At 55.0% G+C, this 24,823-nt stretch overlaps 8 protein-coding genes across 8 annotated transcripts; 5 read left to right on the top strand and 3 right to left on the bottom strand.

The window, feature by feature from the left end:
- Positions 1-138: 138 nt before the first annotated feature.
- BO95DRAFT_388217 (lipase family protein) lies at positions 139-1,282 on the top strand (the record flags this gene model as incomplete). The annotated part of the gene is made up of 4 exons (XM_025583553.1): positions 139-220; positions 273-438; positions 495-831; positions 892-1,282. The coding sequence occupies 4 exons, from the start codon at positions 139-141 to the stop codon at positions 1,195-1,197; spliced, it is 891 nt and encodes a 296-aa protein (XP_025442724.1). The 3' UTR covers positions 1,198-1,282.
- Positions 1,283-3,399: 2,117 nt separating this feature from the next.
- BO95DRAFT_335933 (uncharacterized protein) lies at positions 3,400-3,738 on the top strand (the record flags this gene model as incomplete). Its single annotated transcript, XM_025581936.1, has 1 exon — positions 3,400-3,738. A coding segment is annotated over one exon (339 nt), but the record flags the coding sequence as incomplete, so codon positions are not given.
- A 1,367-nt stretch (positions 3,739-5,105) lies between these two features.
- On the top strand, positions 5,106-7,864 carry BO95DRAFT_119655 (isochorismatase family protein family). Its single transcript, XM_025580434.1, has one exon. The coding sequence runs from the start codon at positions 5,266-5,268 to the stop codon at positions 7,750-7,752; it is 2,487 nt and encodes an 828-aa protein (XP_025442722.1). The 5' UTR covers positions 5,106-5,265; the 3' UTR covers positions 7,753-7,864.
- A 38-nt stretch (positions 7,865-7,902) lies between these two features.
- BO95DRAFT_361790 (rhamnogalacturonan acetylesterase RgaE) lies at positions 7,903-8,703 on the bottom strand (the record flags this gene model as incomplete). The annotated part of the gene is made up of 2 exons (XM_025582540.1): positions 7,903-8,540; positions 8,589-8,703. 2 exons carry the CDS (start codon positions 8,701-8,703, stop codon positions 7,903-7,905), a joined length of 753 nt encoding a protein of 250 aa, XP_025442721.1.
- Positions 8,704-10,780: 2,077 nt separating this feature from the next.
- On the bottom strand, positions 10,781-11,925 carry BO95DRAFT_442324 (enoyl-CoA hydratase/isomerase family protein). The gene is made up of 2 exons (XM_025586394.1): positions 11,124-11,925; positions 10,781-11,052 (listed from the first exon to the last, which is right to left on the bottom strand). Exons 1-2 carry the CDS (start codon positions 11,746-11,748, stop codon positions 10,943-10,945), a joined length of 735 nt encoding a protein of 244 aa, XP_025442720.1. The 5' UTR covers positions 11,749-11,925; the 3' UTR covers positions 10,781-10,942.
- Positions 11,926-12,631: 706 nt separating this feature from the next.
- On the top strand, positions 12,632-15,157 carry BO95DRAFT_514050 (Zn(II)2Cys6 transcription factor; the record flags this gene model as incomplete). Its single annotated transcript, XM_025591649.1, has 3 exons — positions 12,632-12,677; positions 12,733-13,079; positions 13,152-15,157. 3 exons carry the CDS (start codon positions 12,632-12,634, stop codon positions 14,850-14,852), a joined length of 2,094 nt encoding a protein of 697 aa, XP_025442719.1. The 3' UTR covers positions 14,853-15,157.
- A 179-nt stretch (positions 15,158-15,336) lies between these two features.
- BO95DRAFT_514049 (isoflavone reductase family protein) lies at positions 15,337-16,912 on the bottom strand (the record flags this gene model as incomplete). The annotated part of the gene is made up of 4 exons (XM_025591648.1): positions 16,479-16,912; positions 16,123-16,404; positions 15,715-16,044; positions 15,337-15,642 (listed from the first exon to the last, which is right to left on the bottom strand). The coding sequence occupies exons 1-4, from the start codon at positions 16,569-16,571 to the stop codon at positions 15,337-15,339; spliced, it is 1,011 nt and encodes a 336-aa protein (XP_025442718.1). The 5' UTR covers positions 16,572-16,912.
- Positions 16,913-19,030: 2,118 nt separating this feature from the next.
- Positions 19,031-23,164, top strand: BO95DRAFT_495558 (ABC transporter ATP-binding protein; the record flags this gene model as incomplete). Its single annotated transcript, XM_025590831.1, has 4 exons — positions 19,031-19,504; positions 19,555-20,955; positions 20,998-21,889; positions 21,928-23,164. 4 exons carry the CDS (start codon positions 19,031-19,033, stop codon positions 23,142-23,144), a joined length of 3,984 nt encoding a protein of 1,327 aa, XP_025442717.1. The 3' UTR covers positions 23,145-23,164.
- Between the last annotated feature and the right edge of the window lie 1,659 nt (positions 23,165-24,823).

The raw sequence follows: 24,823 nt of genomic DNA, 5'->3' as shown, positions 1-24,823 counted from the left end.
GACGAATTCCCCTCCCGCAAGGGATAAGGGGAAGAATTTCTATAAAAGGATGGCTGATCGCCACTCTCTGTGGTATCCCCAGGATCCAGGCAGATCATCTCCTAACCCAACTTCCCCGTTCTTTCTCTTCCACTCACGATGCTCTACACCCGGGAATTAGGGGTTATCGCGGCTCTCGGCCTGCTGGCCCAGGCTGCCCCCGCGCCGATCGAGCGTCGATGTACGTGCTCGTGTCAATCTAGTCTTATTCCACGATGCTAATGCTGTCATAGCTGTCTCCACCACCCTGCTGGACCAGATGGACCTCTTTGCGCAGTATAGCGCGGCCGCTTACTGTTCGACCAACATCGATTCAGCAAGCACGGCGCTCTCCTGCTCTGCTGACAACTGTCCGCTGGTTGTGGCTGCTGCTCCCACTGTCCTCGACGAGTTCAACGAGTAGGTTTCCTGATCGCATATTTAACTTGGTCGAGTCGACTGACAAACCACCTCAGAACTGCCGAGTTCGGCGACACGGCGGGCTTCGTCGCTGTCGACTCGACAAATAAGGCCATTGTTGTCTCCTTCCGTGGCAGCTCCGATCTCTCTAATTGGATCGCCAACATCGACTTTGGTCTTACAGACGCAAGCAGCATCTGTACTGGCTGCGAGATCCACAGTGGCTTCTGGAAAGCCTGGGAGACAGTTGCCAGCACTATCGCCTCCAAGGTCGAGGCGGCTGTCACCACCTACTCGGATTACGACCTGGTCTTCACCGGCCACAGCTTGGGTGCTGCCCTCGCTGCAATCGGCGCCACTGTCCTCCGCAACGACGGGTACACCGTTGACCTGGTATGTTCCTAACCCTATCTCACCCACATTAGACTCGAACTAAGGACTGATAATGAATAGTACAACTTCGGCCAACCTCGCATCGGCAACCTTGCCCTGGCAGACTACATCACCGACCAAACCAAGGGCAGCAACTACCGCGTCACGCATACGGACGACATCGTCCCCAAGCTCCCGCCGAAGCTTCTCGGCTACCACCACTTCAGCCCGGAGTACTGGATCACCAGCGACACCGACGTGACCGTCACGACCTCGGACATCACCGAGGTGACTGGAGTGGACTCCACCGCAGGCAACGACGGGACGCTCCTGGACAGTGTCTCCGCCCACAAGTTCTACTTCGAGTACATCAGCGCGTGCGATTAGTCGCCCTGCTGCGCCCGGCGATGTGGACCATGGCCGCAGTAAATAGGTATAGGAGTAATAATTGACGCGCTCGCGTCGCATGTACATACTTCATATCTCGGATATAATGTGAATGAACATACGTTACGACATCTGTCTCCTACCATTGCCATCTTCCCAACAGAAGAGAAAAATTTCCAGTGGCAACCGTCCGCCGAAGTACCCCCGACCCACGTTTCGCGGGTTGTCGCAGATTGATAGCCGAAACCACGGCTTGGAGCCTGGTGGGGGACCCACTCTTAATTCTTAACAGTCATAGACTTAAATCGGTTTAACTTAATTGAGGTCTTCGAGAAGAGAAAAAAAGGGGGTAAGTCTCCGTTTGGTTTTGCCCTTGCCCGCAACTTTTGCAAGAACTGCTTCAAAGTTACCAACTGTCTGATCAACTTTGATCGCGAGTCTAACATACTGTGACTTACTCCCACAAGTGCGCTTAACGCTTGGACCCCCACTCTCGGCAAAGCTCTTGCTATTCGACTGCGCTAAGCTTAGCCGATTTGCACCTGCGAGCACCAAAACATGTGAAAATGTGCCCAAGGCCATCACGAAACTTTGCAACGGCCCGGTTTGACAATCTATTAGGGCAACCTGCAGCAGGCGCTAGCAAGGGGGAGGGAACGTTGACACTCTAGTCTAGACTTAGTAGTCTGCAGTCGAACAGAGGGGCACTGCCGGAGATCCGGACCATTAGCCCTAACGGGCAGCTTCGCCGAGCGCTCGCAAAGCCGCCCGCTGGGTTTCTTCACACCTCGCAGTGCCGTACACTTAGTTTAATTTACGCGTAGCCTAAACAGTGGTCTAGTGAGTGTCGATCGGAGGGGTAACGGCCAACACGTGGGAAGTTCTATCAGGACTGATTTGTGGAGAATCTCGGTACTTGCGCTGGGAACCTTGATTTTTGGGGATGGCTCACTTGTCGCGGTTCTTGGCTTGCGAGTCGGTGGTTTCTGAGCCGTGGTGGTGGGCACGTGGTTGGATGGATACTTTCAAAGGAAGCAGGATGAATGAAAGCTTGCGCTTTCACATGCTTGTTGAAGTGTGGGGGGGCGTGTTTTCCTTTTCGGGATGGCAGCGCAGCGTGCAGTAGTGGGATATGATCCTTGTGTTCGTACTCTGTAGAGAGTTTGGAGATAGCTGTGCCCTCGGAGATGGTATTTGATGGTCAGCTCTGTGCCGGGTCCGTGTTGGATCCGTCCTGTTTATGCGGGGTTATTATATGGTTTGAGTGGGACTGGGAGTTCCCTAACCACTGAAGAGCTTGCGCTGCTCGAAGGGAGTGTGGATAGTGGAAGTAGGAAATTGCAGCTTGAGGAGAGGAGGGAGTCATAGGTATCCATAAACGCTGATACCTAAGATATGGATTACTCAAATGTCTACAGGGTCACCCATTCCTGCTGGCGTTATCAGTCGAACCTTGTGATCGATGTTGTCTACATTCGTCCGACGGCCGTCCGCGGGAGCACCGATACAAACAAAGAAGCAAACATCTGGCTTATCATTCGGCAAGGATTATGATAGCGCTCATGACCGACCTCTGCTACTGTTCTACTAGGAAACTAAGGAATGAATGCTCCGAAGGAGCTTGTTTTTGAGCCAAGGTATGCGAGGTTCGTACCTGCGTCCGACCGATTGTATGCATAGAACAATCGACACGACTTCAGCAACGAGTGCGATATTCCCTAGGCACTCAAAAGCTCCATCGCCACCCGGCAAATTATGAAATGTGAGCGACTCAATTGTCTGTCTTCTTCATCCGAGCTCTAGTGGTGGTCATCTGCGACTAGATAAATGCGCCACAGAGCTACTTGTGGTTTTCACGACCAAGATGAACTCGAGAGTCGCAGTCGCGACATACTTCCATGTTCGAAAAGCGCAGTTTCGTTGTCCTTATCCTTAAAATTTTTTCAAGATGTGCTCATCGTCATCATGAGTGCATCACAGTTCTGCATCAACGGTACTGCTACCGTAGCCAAGTCTATCGATGTCGGAAGAGTGACGCCGAGGATGACTCTTGCGACCGCGCTTCAAAGCTATACTTCCCAGCACTCGTTGGCCACGAGGAGACTTTGTCTCATACATTACCGAGTCATCTCATCGCTATAATCACTCTGAACGACGAAAGCCATGGCAGAAACTACACCTCACCGGATTTTCTGCTTCCCAGAGCTGGTGAAGCAAATCCTCCTCCAAATGGATATGCAGACTTTACTCGTCACAACACGAGTATGCTACCTCTGGCACGACCTGATCAACAAATCGCGAGCCATCCAAACCGCATTGTTCTTCCAGCCGGCCGAAAACACCCCCAGAGGCGAGCCACGCACCGCCAACCCGCTTATCATCGAGAAAATCTGGCCCGAATACTTCAGTCGATGCTCGGGTCCCTTTCATAAGGAATATTACGAACGCCCCGAGGCCAGTTGGAGAAGGATGCTCCTCCATCAGCCTCCAACGACGAAACTGTGCTTTCTGGACTACGCGAGAGACCTGGCCTGCCCCATCACTCCCTTTGAGGCTGGGTATCGGTGCAACTTACGGTGCCCGCGCGTTGGGTTTCCTCGCCTGCAAGACCTGCAGGAGGAGTTAGAGGCCCGCGTGCTGAGGACATTTGACGAGCGGATGATCTTCGTCGAGGGGTCGCCCCTGTATTCTCAGTGTCGTCCGTGGGGTATCATTCAGCCGAGACCTAGCTTCGATGCGACCGCAGCAGGTGCGTGCGAGACGTGCGATCTGGTGACCTTTCGGGATGCTTCACGCGTGGTCGGGGGTGTCTCGGAGTGGGATGGGCAACTGGTAGAAGCCACTGCAGGATCACTTTTTTGGATCGCCTTTCCTACGCTCTTCTTTTGCCTCGAGAACCGCCGACCGGATTGGTCCCTAAAGAACTATCATCACTACGTCGGCTTGGATGAGGTTCCGATCTTTCCTTGTGCGGAGGGTTGGCGACGGTATTGTGACACTATCGAAAGATGCCATAAGGTGGAGCAGAATGGCTGAAGAGAATCGCGCAAGGAACCTAGGGTGTGTGAGGTGTTCGAGGAGATTAAATGCGTGGAATAATACTTGCTCACAAAAGAGGCAGCAAGTTTGAGACGAACGCGACATGGTATAGTAGAGGGTATGATTGTAGCCTTACTCGTCTTTACTTGGCCTTGTGAGTATCACTCAGGAAGATTTCAATGATTTAGTGCTACTTCAATTACTCCGTTCGTCGCACTTTGATCAGCATGAGAATACTTGGCATCGAACGCAACGATGTTGCGGTAGATTGTTTCGCTAGCGAGAGAAACGGTCTGATTACTCGGTACTGGCGTTGATATGGTCGTCGTTTCAAGTTATTATGAGTTTCTTTCGAAAGAGAAAAACATAGTACACACCTTCCACTCTTAGCCCTGTTCCGTCATACAGACGAGTTAGGTAGTTATTTGGAAATTCAAATTTCATTGCCTATTGTCCTCAACTATCTCGTGTCGCGTTGGTACCTACCTTGACATTGTGGCTTGTGACTATCAGTAAACTCTTTTTCACCTTGCTCTATTCGACAAGATTGTCCGGGGTAGCTCTTTTTCACAAGTCAATAAGCCTCACCTTCATCCGAGCCGAGTACCAACACTAGAGACTGGGGGACATGCTGGTGTTTGCTATGTTTGTTGCATTTGTCTTGTTGGGTGTATTTGGCTCGTGTGTCTTGTTTGGTCTGTTTGACGATTGCTGTTTGTTGTTTGCTTCAAGGTTCGCTACACCGCTTCTCTATTCGGCCGACACATCGGAAAAGTAATCCTGCTTAATGCCTCAGCAGTCAGGTGTCGACGGGATTCTTCGCTCGTTGGATTTCCCCCTCCGCATCATTTCTCTTCCTGACATTCATTCCTCCACTCTCTACCGTATTATCACCATTCTCAACCCCGCCTTCTACAATCCCCGCATCTGACCCACGATAATTCTTTTTTCAGCCCTGCTCTTTCCAGCTATATTCCTATCGATCTCTTTTGCGATAATCCCCCTTTACCTCCTGATCATGTTCCTACAATGAGTTTCATCCCCCAGTCCGGCAATCTGCCCACCATCCAAACCCGCAAAGCTCTTCTCCTCCTAGATCTCCAGAATGACTTTGTGCGATCGAATGGAGCCCTACATGTTCCCAATACTGCCGATTTTCTAGAGAACATCGCTCAACTCGCCAGCGCCTTTCGCCGGAATGGGGACGTGATATGGGTGCGCTCCTACTACCAGTCCCCGCAACCTCTAATCAGCCCATCGGACGGCCAAGACCTCGTGGTGCTCAGTCGACAGGACCAGGACGCTCGAGCCAAGCGTACGCCAGAGGATGAATCTGTAGTTGGTGACCCGAAGATGGACGATGGCCACACCATCGATGAGGAGGCTTTTCTTTCAGCCAAGACACCGCGGTGCTGTGTGCCGCAAACGCCTGGGGCGCAATTCCCCGCACCCGTCTTCGCGGCCATCGACTCAGAATCAGATACCCTGATCATCAAATCGGGGTACTCCGCGCTCAGCGACCACAATCTCATCCTCTCCTTCCGGACCCGGTTTATCACTGAGCTATACCTCTGCGGGTCGCTATCTAATGTATCCGTCTACGCTACCGCTCTCGACGCCGTGCGACATGGCTTTTCAGTCACTCTGGTCGAGGACTGTCTTGGGTACCGCAGCTTCCCCCGCCATGAGGAGGCGATGCGTCGCATGGCAGATATCTTCGGCGCCAGCGGGATCACCACGCAGGAGCTGCTGGAGGAGCTGGATTGGGAGGAGACCGATGCGATCGCCAAAAGTAGCAATCCCCGTCCGGTACGAACAGGGAATCGTGCTGAAATCGAAGGGATCATGGATGGACTAGGGTTCGGGTCCAAATCCCGATCGGCGGCCAGGAATGAGAGCCCCGAAGCTTTAGTGGGCAGCGGCCGGCGCCGCAGGATTGAAGATCTCATGGCGGAGTTCTCCGATCACGACAACCAGAGCCTGCAAGAGCTAGCTAATATCGCCCGCGCACGAGTGCGGAATGCCTCGGAGGCACAATCCACGGATCCTGGCGCAGTCAAGGCCCGTACACGTGTCCGTCGCACAAAGAGACCGAATGCCAAGGGCGAGTCAGGTGCGCACACAGAAACGCGGCGAAGCGAGAAATCGAGGAAACGCGATGTGTACAGGCCGGGCGATGTAATCGGGGAGGGCGACTCCAGGATCTTATACGATTTGGAGCTGCCAGAGAAAGCCTTTGAGAAGATCCGGGATGAGGTGGCTTGGCAAAAGATGTATCATCTTTCTGGGCAGGTCCCGCGGTTGGTGGCGGTGCAGGGGCGTGCGCTGAATGATGGATCAATTCCGATCTACCGTCACCCAGCGGACGAATCGCCGCTACTGCAACCGTTCACTCCTACGGTGGACGAGGTACGGGTTGTGATTGAGCGTATTCTGGGCCACCCACTCAATCATGCGCTTATCCAACTCTATCGGGACGGACAAGACCGGATCTCGGAGCATTCGGACAAGACTTTGGACATTGTGCGGGGCTCTTTCATATGCAATGTCAGTCTTGGTGCTCAACGCGTGATGGTGCTGCGAACCAAGGGGAAAGAGTCGGAGGGCACTGAGAGCGGTCGCCTTACGCAACGCATACCTATGCCACACGAGTCATTGTTCATTCTTGGGGAGCAGACGAACATGCGGTGGTTGCACGGCATTCGCCCCGATAAGCGGGCCACGGACGAGAAGTCTTCCGAGGAGCGAGCGTATGGCGGACAGCGGATCTCCCTAACTTTTCGTCACATTGGCACCTATCTCAACCCAACTGGAGACGCGATCTGGGGCCAAGGTGCAGTGTCCAAGACCCAGGACCATGCCCATGCAGTGATCCACGGGCACCCAGCGGAAACCGAGCGCTTGATTCGGGCGTTCGGACAGGAAAACCACGCGACCGAATTTGACTGGGACGGGGTCTACGGCGCGGGTTTCGATGTTGTCAACTTTGTTACGGCTACGACCGCCAAGCTTGTGGTCGGGCCGGACCCCGTAGCTAACCTTCGGGTTCGTTTGTGCCTGGGCGAGAACGGACTTCGCTACGATGCGACCACTGCAACGGGCGCCGAGACTATGGATCTGCCGCTTTACATTGGCCATGGAGCTGAGCTTGCTAACGATTCCAATATCCTGAAATATTTTGCCACTCATGCCTCGGAGCTCGTGCAACCGGGCGTGGAAGCTTTGCGCGGGGGTAGCCTCCTGGTCGAGATCGACCAACTCCTAGCCACCTGGCGCAATCGGATGGATCGATCGAGGGGCATCGAATATTTAAATAGGTGGGAAGCAGCGATCCAGACACAGCCGTTCGCAAGTGGTGCCTCCTTTGGAATTGACGACTGTTCCCTCTGGCCCGTTCTTTGGGAGATTCAGGCAGCCGGGCAATTATCAAGCACTCACTATCCGAACCTGGTGCAATATTACAACCGAGTTGAGAAGCGTGGGATAGTGAAAGCCACGCTGGAGGAGATATCATAGAAACCTCAAACCTGAACATAGAAATGTCCAGTTCTCGATTATGAGCATAAGCGAGCCGAGTTCAGATACCATTTGCAATGCACAAACTACCACTATACATGACAACTCCTGTCCTTATCCGTCCACTCCTTTGTCTATCCATCTGCTCAATCACAAACATGTCCCCTCAAAGCTCGTCGTCGTCAACACACTCTTCAACGACGTACCCGTGCAAACAACCGCCTTCAAGAACGCCTCAGCCACGACCTCCGCGCCCGCAGGACTGGTGTGGGTGTGATCGATGGGGAAATACGAGTTGACGGTGGCATTGCCCAAGGTCTCATAGATGCTAACCACGTAGGACCAGTGGTCGACGTACTCGACGCCAGCGACCTCGGCGGCCAGCTCGGCGTACTCAACGAAGCGCGTGGGGGAGTCGACGAAGGTGCCGGTCTCCCAGGGGTTGTTGGGGGTCTGGCTGCTGAGGATGACCTTGGCGCCCTTGGCGGTGAACAGCTTGGCGGCGTTCTCCAGGTAGGCGGGGAAGGTGAGGATGGTCTCGTTGACCCCGTCGTAGACGCTATAGCAGACTTCTGCCCCGGTTCCGGAGCAGTCGGTGCGTCCATTGTCCGTGGACAGCGAGCCACCGTCGTTGTGGCCGAACTCGACGATCACGTAGTCGCCCGCCGTCACTACATCGGCGATGTTCTCGAACCGACCCTCGCGTGTGTACGAGCGCGCGCTGCGGCCCGCGACCGCGTCGTTAACCACTGTCGCGGAGAGGTAGCTAGCGAGGTACTCGCCCCAGCCTGATGTCTATCAGCAGGGCCGTTAAGAGAGGGATGTCCTACACATACCGTTGGTTCCCGACCCGCCTCCATTCTTAGCCATGGTCGAGTCACCCGCGAGATAGACCGTCGTGGCGAGGGCAGAGGGGAGGAAGAAGAGCGGTGCGAGAGCGGCGGTCTTCATTGTGGTGGTGTTCTTGGCTGTCAATCTTCTTATGGACTGTCTGAATGATGAATCGAACTCAATGCCGGCTACTCCCTCCCTTATATACCCCTGACCTCCAGACCAATACGTGGAAAATCCCATTCAACCCATCCCACACGGACAATTTCCCTCTCTTCCTCTTTCTCCCACCGACCTCGGCCATCGGACCAGAATCAGCATGTCAAACACCCCCAGTCTCAGGTTCAGTATGGGGTAGATGCACTCCAACCTTGGCATTCTGCACGCAGCTTGCAGCTCGGGGGAATACTCCCAAACCGCACCCTTTCGACGTGGAGGTTCGGGGTGTTTGATCCCGATGCTCGGATACTTACCCCCCTCGTGGACTCTAGCATCCTTCCACCTACGAATAGAGTCATCGAACGGAGACAGAAGCGCAAACAAGCCCGCCGATCGACAGGGTTCAAGGGTACAAAGTGCTATATCTTCGGGTCTACGGAAGCGGGCGAGCAAGGGGAAGGGGGGACCGTGCGGAGCGCAGAGTGTATTCTGGAGGATTTTTCCCACCTGTGAGGGTGGGTATGACGTGAAGGAATGAGCTGGAGTTCTGCAGGATGGGATGTCGAGTGGATATTGGCAGGGTGACAGGGTCGATGTCAAAGGGTGTAGTTCCGTTTCGATCTGGGATTAGCGGGGCGGGAAATGAGATGCGTTAGTTTGTTAGTTTGGTAGTTTGGGGGGGGCGTGACGGAGTGAAAGAGCGGGGTACAGATTGTGGATCTTACTTGGGTGGTGCTGGGCGTCAAGCGCGGTGGTTAAATCCGAAATCCGATTGTTCGCTTGCTTACCCACGACAGGTAGGGTGTGTTGCTCGGATTATCTTTGACGGTGGAGGATATGTTGCTGTGCGGGCATGAGTGTGTCGTGGTGTATCTTCATGCTTGGTACTTGATCCCAGTGCTGCTGAAGCTTAGTCTCGGAGATAAAATAGCACGAACATCTTCAGCAGTTGACAAGTCCGTCCTGATCGGTCATTTCTCGGTGATGCAGTCCTTGGCGAACGAGCAACGACCGCGCCGATGATGCCAGAAATGACGTGCCCACAGGATTCAATCCCAACTCTTGCAGAGTCACAAAGCCAAGTGCACAACACATTCTCCTTCCTGGAATGATTCTAACTATGCCAAGCTCTTGGAACCCCACAGCTCTGCACAAATAGAGGCTGTCCTCCGCCAGCTCGGGACTACTCAGGACTTAGGGCAAGCAGCAGGAACGCCAACTTGCCGCTACTCTACCTGCCACAAGTTCCGTGACACATTCCCTCACTCGCGCGTAGCTGTATGACTCGAGACATATCTCTTCTGTAGACTTTCCATACCCGCAAAATACAAATTGTTTTGAATCTGAAACCTTGTTGCCACCACGACAGTCTGGCGGCTGGGCTGGGTGGGACCAAGCGTTTCAGCCTCCTCCTGCCCGGGTCTCTCCAAAACAGTATTCTAGTCTCCACCTCGGAGGATCTAGACTGCCATGTGAGACCTGTCAGGCACTGCTGGAGCTGGGGACGGTCCTTGTGGAGATGGACTAGTCACATTCCTCCGTGTATGCCCACTTTGGCGAGTCAGTTTGTGTATAGGAGTAGCAACGAAGTTTGAGATATGGTGCTCAACTATTTGTTAGGACTCAACTTGTCTGGATAGTGATTTTGGTTGGGAGGTTGATCTTGCTGATTCAAGGCTTGAGGTAGAGGTCATGGGTAGGTTGATTACTTGGTATTTTCTGTGCCTCAATCCATCCCAATCCACGCACAGGCATTTTTCTCTTGTATCAGGATAGTTGTATTCAAATCTCTGGACGTCGGGAACAGCAAAAATTGTCGTGCATCAGCGGTCTTCAACTCCGTAGTGTACGACAAGCTGTGACCATCTGAGACTGGTTACATCATATAGCCATGATGGCTATCATGACTAGCACCTCGACGTCTGATACACGATCGCTACATATCTGCGTCAGCAATTAGAACGTATCACGATAGACCAGACCAACTGTTGAACATCAGAAAAAGCTTCCAACCATTAGTTTCATCCTAATGATGAGCCCCAGACCATACAGAGAACTTTCTCACCAGAAATTTGAGTCGTTGGCAATACCTTCTGTCCGCAAAAGCCACTCATACGGTCAGGTTCTAAGATGTACTAAGCCAGCAGTACCAGAATCTAATATACACATCGAGAGCACCTCATTTAAAAGGAACAACAAGCTACAACTTCTCAAATGTCGGCTTCCGCTTCTGAATCCCCGACAACAGCGCCGCCTCAACATCCTCCGTCTGCAGCGCCGCACTATTCCAAACCGCCGTATACCGCAGCCCTATCAACGCGTTAGCATCATGATCACTCCCCGATCCCCACGAAAACGAAACAACAAGGAAAAGAACATACCATCCTCAACCCTCCGATCCCGCGACCAATTCAACAACTCCTTCGTCCCCTGCACAGCAACAGGACTCTTCCCCGCCATACGACTCGCCAACCCCAACGCGCCCTCCACCGCCGCCTCCTTATCCTTGTAGACATGCGTCACAAACCCCACGCGCAGCGCCTCGTCCGCCCCAAACTCCCGCGCCGTCAAACTCACCTCCTTCACCCACCCAAACGACCCCACCACTTTCGGCAATCGACTCAACGTCCCGATATCCGCGGCCAACCCGATATCCACCTCCTTGACGGCGAAGCGCACGTCCTCCGTGCAGACGCGCACGTCCGCCGCGACGCTGAGGTCGATGGCCAGCCCCAGCGAGAAGCCGTGCATCGCCACGATGACGGGTTTCTCGCATTTCTCGAGAGTCGAGATGCAGTGCTGGAATTCGTGGATGTGGCGGCGGAGGTGGGTCGCTTTGCGGGCGGGGTCGATCTGTGCTGATTCGGGCGAGAGGGTGCCTTCCGAGGCGGCGTGGACGTCCAGGCCGGCGGTGAAGGCTTTGGGGCCTGCGCCGGTGAGGACGATGGCGCGGACGGCGGGGTCCGTGGAGAGGCGGGTGAAGATGTCCGAAAGTTCGAGCCACATTCTGTTTGTTCTGGGTGTTAAGACTGGGGATTGTGGATTGTGGATTGTAGGGGTGGCAGAATCGCGGGGAAGGGGGGAAGGAGAGGCGCGCACGCTTCGATGAAGGCATTTAGCTTGGAAGGACGGTTGATCTCCACGTGGGCGACATATTCGCGGTCCGGCGGGAAGGTGATGTTGAAGTGTTTGTAGGTGTAGGGTTGCGACGACATGGTGGTTCAAATATATGGTGGGTGATGGTGGATGGAGAATTGATGGCAGGAAGCTGAAGTTGGAGAAGGAGGAAGAAATGAGGGGGTCAATTAAATTGTGGTCGGATTCTGGGGTAGCGGAGGTTGAGCCGAGGTAAAATCGCATATGGTGCGACCGATAAGCTATCTATGGTGCGTAACTTATAGTACAGTATGGTGAGTTACAGTACAGTACAGCAATCATTCTGCTGTGCTGCGGGTATGTTGGTCAGCAGCTGTGACTGTTAGTTGCATGTAGACACACTGTACTCCAGTTGAAGCACAAGCGCGACCTGCACAAGTGGAATTATCTACCAAGTAGAAGGGGATGGCGCTTAACCAATTCAGGATTTGAGATCTGTAGCCAGGAGCGCGATCATATTCACATAGCTACCGAATAGCTGGAGTGCTGGCCTCATTCCGGCCTGAGGCCGGACGAGCTACGAATGACTAAGCGATAACATCAACCAACTAAACTGAACCGGGCGAATTTGAGTCGTCCTTGTCTTCCTCCTCTCGTCTTTCTTTCCTCCCAACCTGTCTGACCACCAAAGGCCCCCAAAGGGCTAAAGGGGACTAATTGCCCGAGTTAGTCACCTGAAAGGTCGCTCTGAGCTGTCTGGATGGCGCATTTCACACAGGCGAAGGTGAAAAGGATGCCGCTCAAACCAATGCGCAAAGGCACGCGCAATTGCTTGGCCTGTGAGTTTAAGCCCCACACAGGGAAGGGAGGATCTAAACTTTTGTCCCCATTTAGGCCGCCATCGGAAAGTCCGCTGCACTTGGACCTTGAAACAGTCGTCGCAGTCGAACGCATGTGATCAGTGTGCGAGACGTAACATCGCCTGTCGACCCCAGGGGGAGAGCCGGTCGTCCCCGCCGGGCTCTCCCCGGCCCTCCACCACCACCCCACATGCGGAGGTGGATTATGGCGGTCCTACTGCGATACCACCGCGGTCCTTTTTCAAGGCATTGGACTCCCTTCATCAGTGGCTCGCATCGCCGCGAGCCGTCGTGGGGACTGATCATGCAGGAGCTACGGCGGGTCACGACTTGGTTCAGAGTAATGATGCCCCCGTTATGAAGCTGTTCAAGGACCACAGGGTGGGTTAGACCCCCGGGGAAGCTGCACTCGTATCTCAATCCAAGGCAGGCAGATTCTGATTCCACACCTAGATCGCTGGGCAAGCCGATGCGGCACCGCACACGCAGCCCCCCCGCGCGATCGACCGCCACTCTGATGCGCGAGTCCGCGAACTCATCCGGAGCAATCTATGCACAATGGTAGCTGTGCTACCCACAGCCGCCGAGATCGCCACCACTTTTCAAATGCGGAGCGACTGGTGGGCGACCTGGCGCGCCTCCTTCGGGTTAGGATGGGGCGACACCGAAGACAAAACCCTGGAGAGCTTTGCCACCCGCGCCGTGCGCTCGCGCAATCCCTCGCTGCTTGGGAGTCTGCTGGTCTGCTTGGCACTAAGCACGGGCGATCACGACCGCTATCTAAAACCCGTCGAATCCTGGATCCTGTCCGAGAGCAGCTTCACTGGCCATGTCTATGATTACCAATGCATGATCGCCCTCGGGCTGTGTCTGCTCAGTGCCCTGCAACCATGCCGGGCCTGGTCCGTCTTCCGGACGGCCAACACCCGCCTGCAGCTGGCCGGGCTTCACAAAACCCATCGCAAAACCGAGGCCTACGACGCCGTCTTCTGGCAGATCTTCGGTGCCGACCGCTGGATCAGTCTGATGATCGGGCTCCCGTACTCGATCCCCGACCATCTGTGCGATCTCCACATCCCCGCCCCGACGGAGTCATCCCACATCCGGTACCATTGGCGCCACTTAACTGTACTTACGGGGCGCGTGATTGACAGCCTGCAGGCCCAACCGCCCGTGCCACTGTCTCAGCTGATCGCCGTGGAAGAGCAGATTGATGCCGTCACCAGCAAGTTGCCCCTGGGCTACTTGGATTTCCTGGAGATTGCCGCCAGCCCGGACGGATCGGACAAGAGCGCGCGGCTCTATCGATTGTCTCATATTCATCAGCTCAAAGCGTTCTTGTACTTGCCGTATTTCCTGCAGAGCCTGGAGACAACTACCACCACTACAATGGCGGAGCCAGGCCACTGTGCCGCCTACGGGCGGACAACGTGTGCCCGCAGTGCGCGAGCATTCCTGCAGGCGTTTGTAGCGCTGTACGACCTCGATCCCCGGACCGCGCAGGTGGACAACAGCATGAAACTGACCGCCTTTACCGCACTGGCCGCTGGCGTGGTGCTGTATCTGAACCTTCCCTCCACCCAACGGTCCCCCGTCACACCAAGGCCCCCGCCGCCGATGCCGGAGAACCTGGAATCACCCACAGAGGCCGTCGATTGGACACTGATCCACCGCACCATCGCCGTCCTGCAGGTCTGCGCCGAGGACAAGGCCCATTCGCTGTGCGGCCAATGTCATAGAGCCCTGCGGGACCTGGTCGTTGGCGGTGGGACGTGCGACGAGGGTCATCCGCGCAGGATCACCGTCCCGTACTTTGGTGTCATCACTATCACACGCCGCCAACATGGGGATCCTTTCATTCGTTTGAGCCAGGGACTGCCCGGGGAGGAGAATGTGGTTCCTCCTGCACTTCCTCTCACCCCTTGTGGCAGTGACAACAATAGTGGCAGCAATCTCCCGCCACTCGCGCCGTTTGAGGGTATTCCGTCAACGCTGCCGGTATTCGACGATATCGCCTTCTCGTATCACGGCCCATGGGCGAGTCACCAGATGGGTACAGACTGGCTGCAGTGGAACCTGGCGGGCGATCTGTACCACTTCGGTCTTCACGCCGACGCCGCGTGGAGTGGCGAAGCGAGCCAGATCCTCCGATGAGAATCACCTAGATTTAGAACTTATCCGGTGGCATCTTCATGCATCGCCCAAAATGGTGTGAGGATGTCGCGCTTCACTCTCAGTGTCCATCTCATCAGTCAATCTCCTGATGGACAGCATCTAGGCTTGCTACGCGACTGCAACTGAGCGGGTGTGTACTACTTGCATACACTTTCATCCCACGAGAGGTAGCAGTACACAGTACATGGTACCGTGAAGAAGAGAGAGAGGTAGGGTTACTTGATCAACTCTGAATCATTTATGTAAGAGGCATTTGTTCTCGATTGAGCTCAAGCGATAATGGCAGGCATAATACTTCATGACGAAAACCTGGGTGGCCATCACTGCGGTCTCAAAGTCCCCATCCCAGCCAGCTACGGGAAGCATCAAACACAAAACCAATCGACTTGCCAAGTTGCAGCAGTTCTTCCCCCCGCGCCCTCCCTTTGGTATCCCTTCCACCCCGCATGCCACCGTCGACACTTCAAGCATTGTTCGGCATAGGAAGCATCCCTGTTTCTGTCGTGCGTCCTTCGACGATATCCCGGTAGAAGGACTCGAGACTCCGCCCGCGGGGGAAATCGGGGAACAGCTTCCAGAAATCCAAGCACCCCAGATAGTCGGCATACTCGGGGGTGTTATCGCCGCGCACGCACCAGGAGATGCGGTACTGGCCCATGTTGAAGTTGGCGATGTCGAGGATGTTGCTCGGGTGCATCACGCTCTCGGAACTGGCGGCCAGTCGCTTCCGGCATTCCTCGACGATGACGCGGATCTCGGCTTCCGTGATCTAGCAAATCCATGTTAGTGTGCGTTTGTATGTGTGTGTGTTTGGGCGGGGCTCCTGGCGTCCTCAACGTACATATTCCTTTTCAGGCGTCTCTCCACTGGCACGCGCCATGGTTTCCCAGATCTCATTCATGCTCAAGACCTCGGTGTAGGCGAAGACATGGCGGTTCACGGTGCGCGGGTCGGTGATGATCTGCGCCACGTACCGGCCAATGTCTCCCATGTCAGTTAGGGCGAAGCGCTGGTCGCCGGCCTCGACGATGCGGTGGTCGATATAGACGCTGTGGTGGGGGTCGGTGCGGCCCGAGGGGATCTTGGGCACCCAGACCTGGTACCAACAGCCCACGTCAATGAGCGTATACGGCAGTCCAACTCGCTGGATCAGACCGAGGATCTCGAGTTTCTGTGGCCCATCAATCGTCGTGTTAGCTGATCACTCGTAAGGCGATAAAAACAAAAAAACGAAAACGAGAGTTCCGACCTTATCCTTGATATCGATCACCCCGCGGGGCGCGGGTCCGACCCATTCTGATGGGACGAAGCGCTTTACCCCCGCTTCTTTGGCCGCCTTAATCCAAGGGATTTGGAGCTCTAGGTGCTCCCACGTGATGCAGGAGATCAGCGCGTCGATTCCCTTCAGCTGGTCGACCAGGACCGCGCGGGGCTGGCTGAGGTCATATCCGGTGATGTGCACCCCGTGTGCCCGGAGCTTCTGGTTCGCCTCGCTATCGACGGAGGTGTGGCGTGTGAAGGATGTGATCACCTATTGGGCGTGGACATGTTAGCCAGTCTGGGCATGGATTTCTCCCCAGATCAAGAGCAATCGGATTGACATACAAAATCGAACGGTGACGACAACAGTCCCTGGACCACCGACTGACCAGCCTTGCCGGTCGCGCCAATTACACCAACACTAATGGGAGAGCTCATGGTTTGTGGTTTTGGGATCTGAGAGAGCCTGTCAAATTGAGGTCGAGAAAGATGAGATGCGACAAACTCGAGTCGTACGGTGTACGTGTTTATCTATATATCCGGTCCGCGGAGCTCACGTGGCGAATAGTACCGCCTGGTTGAATGTTGGAAAATAGGTTTCAACCGTGCAAGTGAATTCGGAGTGGGATATGGATTAATTCCCAGCTTAGTCAAAGTATCATCCAAGACCCATGGGAATGCAGTCTGTGACTCCACTTCGGACGAATGCCGGCCCAGTTCCAAATGGTGGGGACAGGGTGTCTCGTCCGACGATCCAATCAGCAGTGGCAAAAGGGGATTCGTCCGATGCCTTCAAGGTTGCTTCGTCCGATGCCCTTGGTCTGATGCTCACATCGCTCAAATCCCTTACCCCTATTCCTCACTTTTTCAATCATGAGTCCTTCTGGATGTTCCTCGAGTAACTCAGAATTACTCATAATGATTGTAGCCCCACTTCAACAAGGGGTATGACGACGGGTCGGGAATCCAAGCGGCTGCACAATTGATCCAAGAGCGCGACGACCTAAGCGAAGCATTTGAGCATCCAGGATATAAGAACCTTTCGTCCATCCGCATCTTTCCTCTGTCTGCATGCTACTCCCTCTGCCATTTCGGTCTGCCATTTTCCCTCGACGTAACGTAATCGGACACCGAACCGGCGCGACACCGAACCGGCGGCCGCGCCGGCCCACCAAAATCCTCAACATCCTCCTCACATATGAAGCTTGAAAACCATACCAAAAAGGTTATATACATTAATTCTTGGTGTTTTCAACCGGGCACTTTAACCGATTATGTTGTTCACTCCCACATACGCTACAGCGAGCCCGCCGGCGTGCCTTGGGAGGCCTTGCAGCCGAAGCCTGAATAGCCTCGTTTTCACGCGCCTGCGTAATATCAAAGCCTTCTTAACCTGTTAAAGTGCCACCGTTCTGTATAAACCGTCGTGAGGTCTTTTTCTTCTCTTGTTTACGTGCCTCCATTGATTGTAGCTGCTTAACTTGGTATTAAAGCAAGATTGCCGACTGCATTGACTGTTCTGCTGCCTTTATCACTTTTTCAATAACTTCATGTGTAACCATTGATGAAAGGCCTTGGTCTGCGAGTTCCTGCAGTTCTTCCCTCTGCTTCCCCAGCTCGTACAGATTATTAGGTGTTTTCCCGAGGTAGAATAACTGATTCGAATACAAGGAAGCCGGTGGAGTTGATGTCTTTAACTGTATATGAAGCTCTGAAAGAACCTTCTGAGAATTAAACGGAACAAGGCCTGTAATTCAAAAACCGCTGAGAATATTGGTTTTGGTGAAGGCCTTGGCATGTACGTTAGTATAGTACTGCAAGAAATCAACCTTGGTAATCGAGCTTTCGCCACCGCGAATAGCTTCATAAATCTGCTGACCATATAGCTTTTTTAATGGCCCAAAGCACGTAACATCAAGCGGTTGAAGCTTATGAGATAAGTGAGGAGGCATATATAGAGGTATAATCTTGTAAGCTGTACAGAACTGGTCAAACTGCTGTGTTGCATAACTGCCGTGGCCGTCAAGAATCAGTAATCGGTATAAACCGACTGTTTGTAAGACTGTATATCGGTTAAACACATTTTGAAGCCATTCAAAACCAAGCTCATTAGTAGTCCACCCATTTTCGCTGACGCTGATATAGTAAGACTTTGGGCAGACCTCGTACCAAGTCGATTGGTGATGCTGCGCTGCAAAAATAATTTGTAGTAGTAGGACTATTCCTGAGGCTGAAATTCTAACAATTGAAGTTACCCATTCGCGGTTTCCAGGCTGTATACACTTCGCCCGTGATTCTCGTGTTTCGGAGCCGCAGATTACACGTACGGTTGAAGCTATTCCCATCTGGAATCCAGTCTCGTCCATATTCCAGATATCTTCATAGAGAATGCCGTATTTCTGAATTGTAGAACGGACTAATTCAAACCATTTTTGGATCAGCTGGGGGTCCTCGCATTTAGCACGTTGATAATCATATTTCGAGGTGAATTTAGACTTCAATTCAGAATGGCGTTTAACAAAGCAATTGACCCAGCGTTCTGATATAGATTCATATTGGTTTGGCTTCATTTTTGCTTGGAGAAGCAGTTCGGCTGAGAATCGAGCATCGCAGATTCTAAGAGATAATCCGCGGCGTGCCATATCAAGAAACCACTGCTTTAACATGTCCTCTTCAATTGAGGATAGCTTCTTGCAATTAGCACCTCTTTGAGTACGAGATTTGACGCCATTTAGGCGTTCTTTGAAGGTGCTAATCTTGACGTCAAAAGCTGCAGCGCACGCGGCCTTTGTAGAGAATTTTCCGCGTTGAAAAGCCTCAACAGCGAGGGCCATACGTTCATTCTTATCAGTCATATTATAGAACACCAAGAATCAGGGTAATTTGGCAATCCAAGCATGTTTTCCGGCTTCAAGATGGTCAAGGTGGTCAAGTATGTTGAGGATTTTGGTGAGGGCCGGCGCGGCCGCCGGTTCGGTGTCGCGCCGGTTCGGTGTCCGATTACGTTAATGGCCTTTGCTGATGACAGCAGCGACCAGTGTGCCTCTGGCAGTGCGGACACGCCTGCTGAGGGCAATGACAGCAATTCCTCTTCTCTCAGTCAAGATAGGGAGAAAGCGACTACCACACTGAGCCAAGCTCAGGCGCAGATTGTCGCGCGCCAGGTCGACATCCCCGTGCCAAATGTAGGATACACCACCCTGTTTCGCTATGCAACGCGCAATGACTGGCTATTTATGGGGCTGGGGACCGTCGCCGCCATCGTCGCAGGCGCGATGGAGCCTTTGAGTGTGCTGGTGTTTGGTAACCTCTCCAGCACGTTCGGTACCTTTCTCGACGACAGAACGGAACCTCCACGGCCCACCTGCGCAGTGAGGTGAATCGCTACAGCCTGTACTTTCTGTACATTGCCATCGGCCAGTTTGTCTTTTCATACATCGCCACCACCACCTTCATCTACACCGGCGACCACATCGCCACCCAATTTCGCGTTCAGTTTCTGGCCTCGACCCTGCGGCAGAACATCGCGCTCTTCGACACCCTGAGCGCGGGCGAGCTAACGTCGCGGATCACCACCGACACCAATCTGATCCAGGAGCGGATTTCCGAAAAGGTCGGGGTGACCCTGATCGCCGCCTCCAGCTTTATCGCCGCCTTCGTGATCGGCTTCGTAAAGAGCTGGAAGCTCACCCTGATTCTTTCCTCCACCGTGGTTGCATTCGTGCTCACCCTCGGCATCCTGAGCCGCTTCATCGTCAAGTACCACGTCGAGGCCCTCGCGCGGTACTCGAAGGCCAGCACAGTCGTCGAAGAGTGCGTCGGGGGCATTCGCACGATCCTGGCCTTTGGAGCCCAGGACCGACTCACCCGCCAGTACGACGAGCAGCTGGCGCGCGCCGAGAGCTGGGGGTTCAAGGCCAAGGCCTCGACGAGCTTGTTCAACGCCTTCATCATGTGTTATGTCTACCTGACCTATTCGCTCGCTTTCTGGCAGGGGTCGCGCTATCTGGTGCAGGGGCTGTTGGACTTCGGATCGATCCTGATCGTCGTCATGTCCATCACGCTGGGCGCCTTTGCTATCTGCAACATCACCCCGAACCATCAAGCCTTTATGGCGGCAATCGCCGCCGCCCATAAGGTCTGCGCCTTGATCGATCGCGCCTCCCCTATCGACCCCTTCGCGAACTCCGGCCACCCCGTGGACGACGTCGTCGGCGAGATCATCTTTGAAGGGGTATCGCATGTCTACCCCCAGCGACCGGAGATCCCGGTCCTGCGGGATTTCTCACTGCGCATCCCTGCGGGGAAGACGACGGCGCTTGTTGGCGCCTCCGGCTCGGGGAAGAGTACAGTGATCGGGCTGATTGAGCGGTTCTTCGAGCCGGTGGCCGAAAGCATTGCCCTGGACGGCCAGGACATCCGCGGGCTGAATCTCCGCGGGCTGCGTCGCCAGATCTCCCTAGTCGGCCAGGAACCTGTGCTGTTCGCGACGACCATCTTCGAGAACATCCGCTACGGGCTGATTGGCACCGAGTACGAGTCGGCCCCGCGGGCCCAGATCCTCGGGCTGATTGAGTCGGCGGCCACCCTGGCCAACGCTCACGGCTTCATCACCGCCCTCCCGGAAGGGTACGAAACGCACGTCGGAGAACGTGGCTTTCTCCTCTCCGGCGGCCAGAAGCAGCGCATTGCCATCGCCCGCGCCATGGTCAGCAATCCACGAATCCTGCTGCTGGACGAAGCGACCTCAGCACTAGACCCCGGTAGCGAGGGCATTGTACAAGCTGCGCTGGACCAGTCCGCGGCCGGCCGCACCACCATCGTCGTCGCCCACCGCCTGTCCACCATCCGAAATGCCGACTAGATTGTGGTCGTCTCTGAGGGCCGCGTCGTCGAGCAAGGGACCCACGCGGAGTTGATGGGGCAGGTTGGCGCCTACGCTGCCCTGGTGGAGACTCAGGCAGGTGTTCGCGCCGGCGCCGGCGCCCAGGAAGAGGGGAAACAACCCCAGGGCCGACCGGACGACGAGGAGGCCGAAGAGGAGGAGGCCTGCCACCTCGCCGCCAAGGCCCAGGGCGAGATCACTCCAAGTCTAACGTCTAACGTCATCGCAGAGAAGCAGCAGGCTGGTAAGAAGGAGCTCGACCGGGAATCTGGCCCGGGAACTACGGGACTTAGCACGGTCCCGACAACCGCTCCTGAAGTGGTCTCGGCGGGTGCGTGGGCAACGATGCAGCTGATCCTGCGCCTCAACCGGCGCGAATGGCCGTGGATGGTGGTGGGCCTGGGCGGGGTGCTGGTCACCGGCGGGGCGAATCCGACTTCCTCGGTCTTTTTGGCGAAATCCGTCGCCAACCTCGCGCTCCCGCTCAGCCAGAGCCACACAATTCGGCAGGAGATCAACTTCTGGTCGTGGATGTATTTCATGTTGGCAATTCTCGTGTGGCTGGGGTTCGTGGTGCAGGGGACGGCGTTCGCGTACTGCGCGGAGAAGCTGATTCGCAATGCGCGCCGCCATGCCTTCCGGTGCATCCTGCGGCAGGACGTCGCCTTCTTTGACGAGGAGGCGAACTCGTCCGGCGCGCTGACCTCCTTCCTGGCGACCGAGACCAGCAATCTCAAGGGGATGTCCGGCGCGACGCTAGGGACGATCCTCTCCGGGATCATCACCCTGGTGGCCGCCTGCGCCGTCGCCCTGGCGATCGGGTGGAAGCTCGCCCTCGTGTGCATGGCGACCATCCCCTTTCTCATCGCCGGTACCTTCCTGCGCTTCTACATGCTCGCCCGCTTCCAGGCGGCCTCGCGCGCCACTTACGAGAAATCCGCAGCTTCGCATGCGAGGCGACCGCCGCCATCCGCACCGTCGCCTCGCTGACGCGCGAGGCCGCGGTCCTCGCCGAATATCGGCGCCAGCTGACGGCGCAGAGCCGCCGGGCGCTTCGCTCCACTCTGCGGTCCTCCATTCTCTTCGCGCTCTCGCAGGCCTTCATTATTGCTTCTATGGCGCTAGGGTTCTGGTACGGAGGCACGCTGATCGCTGCCGGCGAGTACGACCTCTTCCGCTTCCTGCTCTGCTTCGGCTCCGTCATCTTCGGTGCCCAGACCACCGGCTACGTCTTCACCTTCGCCGACGACATTGGCAAGGCCCAGCACGCGGCTGGCTCCTTGCGCACACTGTTCCGTCGCGTGCCCGCGGTCGACACGTGGAGCACCGACGGCCGGACGGGGCCTGAGGGTGCGGCCACAACGTCGATGGGAGCGCTGGAATTCCGCGGCGTGCGCTTCACCTACTCGACCCGCCGCGAGCACGGCCCCGTGATGAAGGCGCTGGACCTGACGGTGGCAGCGGGGCAGACGGTCGCCTTGGTCGGAGCCAGCGGATGCGGCAAGTCGACGGTGTTGGCGCTATTGGAGCGGTTTTATGAGCCGGACGGTGGTGCAATTTACCTGGACGGCACGGACATCACCACGATCAATGTGAATCGGTATCGGTCGCGGATCGCCTTGGTCAGCCAGGAGCCCACCCTGTTCGAGGGGACGATACGCGACAACATTCTGCTCGGAGTGGAGGGGCCGGAAGAGGTTGAGGAGAAGGTCCTCGTGCAAGCCTGTCGCGACGCTAACATCTACAACTTCATCACCAGCCTACCCGACGGGTTCGAGACCGTGGTCGGCGCCAAGGGAGGCAACTTCTCCGGCGGGCAGAAGCAGCGCCTGGCCATCGCACGCGCCCTTGTCCGCAACCCAACTATCCTGCTGCTCGATGAGGCGACCTCTGCTTTGAACACGGCCTCGGAGCAGATCGTCCAGCGCGCCCTTGACCAGGCCGCCACCGGCCGCACCACTGTCGTTGTTGCCCACCGCCTCAGTACCGTCCGCAACGCCGATTGCATCTTCGTCCTGGATGCCGGCGAGGTCGTCGAAGCCGGCAGCCACGCCGAGCTGCTGGCCCGCGGCGGCAGGTACGCTGAGCTGGTGCGTCTGCAGGCGTTGGCCACGGATGCCTCCTGAATTCTAGCGAATTCCTCCCGCAGCGTTTCATTCCGGTCTGTTCTGTTGCCTGGTTGTGGTTGTGGTTGCGGTTTTGCGGTTGCACTGTGCCGCTTTGTCGCAAGAGCATAACCTGCGCGCGAGCCATAGAAGACCCAGGAAATGAAGACAGTATTTACGATCTTTCGCTCGCGTCCCGGCATCAGATGCACTGTGTGCGATGGTCGGAGATGCCCGAACATCTTATTGTTATGCGAGGTGGTTCCCGACTCGGGGATTGCGCAGCCGGGAGTCTCGGACGACAAGCGGCAATCCCAACGCCACCTGGCGATGCGGAGAGTGAATGTCCCCTTGGAACTCACCTGAGAAATTTTCCCGCTGCGCATCTCCGGAAGGAAGCCCCTGCGGACCAGGGATAATTTTTCCCACTGCATGCAGGGCGAGAGCATGCATAGACCGGCTGGACACAGTAAGCGCGCAACATGGCATCGAGCCCAGCAGAAAGTATAAGCAGGATCAAAAGGAGCTCATCCACGCCCAGGTTAATTCAGCGTGGCCCTTATTGAATCACTAATAGAGATGAAGCTTTTCTTTTTCCTTTCTTTTTTGCAGTATCACTTTGTCCATGTGTAGCGACTGACCTATTTGGGGAGGATCACTACAGAATCGGGTTGGTCGGACAAGAAACTAATGCTAGATCCTTTGTGGACAGTGTCTTCAGCTCTTCAGATAAACTCCTTCCACCGCTTTATAGCTGATTCTGTTTGAAGGCTTTATGCGGGAATGCGAACATACGTTCTACTCTTCTGTTGTAGGACTTTCGGCCAAGACAGGATAGTATCTGCGAGGGGAAATCAAGTAGTGAAATAGCTAAGAGAAGAAAACACAAAAGTGACGAAAGGTCTTTCTTATAAGTGCTTCCTTTAGAGCGACACCAGTTGGAAAAAATAATGGTTCCCACGGGAAGAGCTATTAAGGGTTGGGGATTTTCACGGATCTACTAACTACAATCCAAAGGCGAGTTTTGTTTGATTATAAACCCTATATCCAGATTGTCGATTACTGCACATCAGTGGAAAGCATCCACAGCACCGTATTGTGACGGGATCGGAGGTTCTTGGTAATTTGGCTTACAGATATGGTCTCATGGCCGCCGCATGCGCTTGGAACCCTATTCTAGGTACAGAATTCGCATCACGATCATATGGAGCGACAGGCAGTAAATATTGATGATCATAGGGGAGAGGGTATCCGACGGGGCCTTCGCATACGGAACCACATTTGACTATCTTGGGCACAAAACTGCTGCGCATGGACACCATGGCCCTACTTGAGTCGGAGGGCCATGCAATGTCCCACTCATTAGATATAGCTACGCATCCATTCCAGCACAAGAACACTCCACCGATGAATGCCATGCAACGCGTTCCGGGCCCATAATAGGCCGTGATATCACGGGGGATTGAAGTGACTGAGTAGATCTTGGGCAACCGGTTGCGTGTGATGAGAGTAATCCTGGTTTGTGAGAATAAAAAAAGATGGATCGGACCGGTAGATCACCTCATGGTTAAGGATTGCGGGGTGAGGTTGAGATCGGCCGCCGTAGCACCGCGCGAAGCCAGGTCGACCTCAGAGACAAGGTGCGGAATTCCATCGTATCTATCTTTCTGAGTAAACCGTTGGTCGGCCCTGTGCGGGTG

The sequence above is a fragment of the Aspergillus brunneoviolaceus genome (assembly GCF_003184695.1).
Source record: "Aspergillus brunneoviolaceus CBS 621.78 unplaced genomic scaffold BO95scaffold_30, whole genome shotgun sequence".
NCBI classification, from domain to species: domain Eukaryota; kingdom Fungi; phylum Ascomycota; class Eurotiomycetes; order Eurotiales; family Aspergillaceae; genus Aspergillus; species Aspergillus brunneoviolaceus.
The sequence above is the reverse complement of the archived record's forward strand: the minus strand, read 5'-3'. Positions and strand labels throughout refer to the sequence as shown.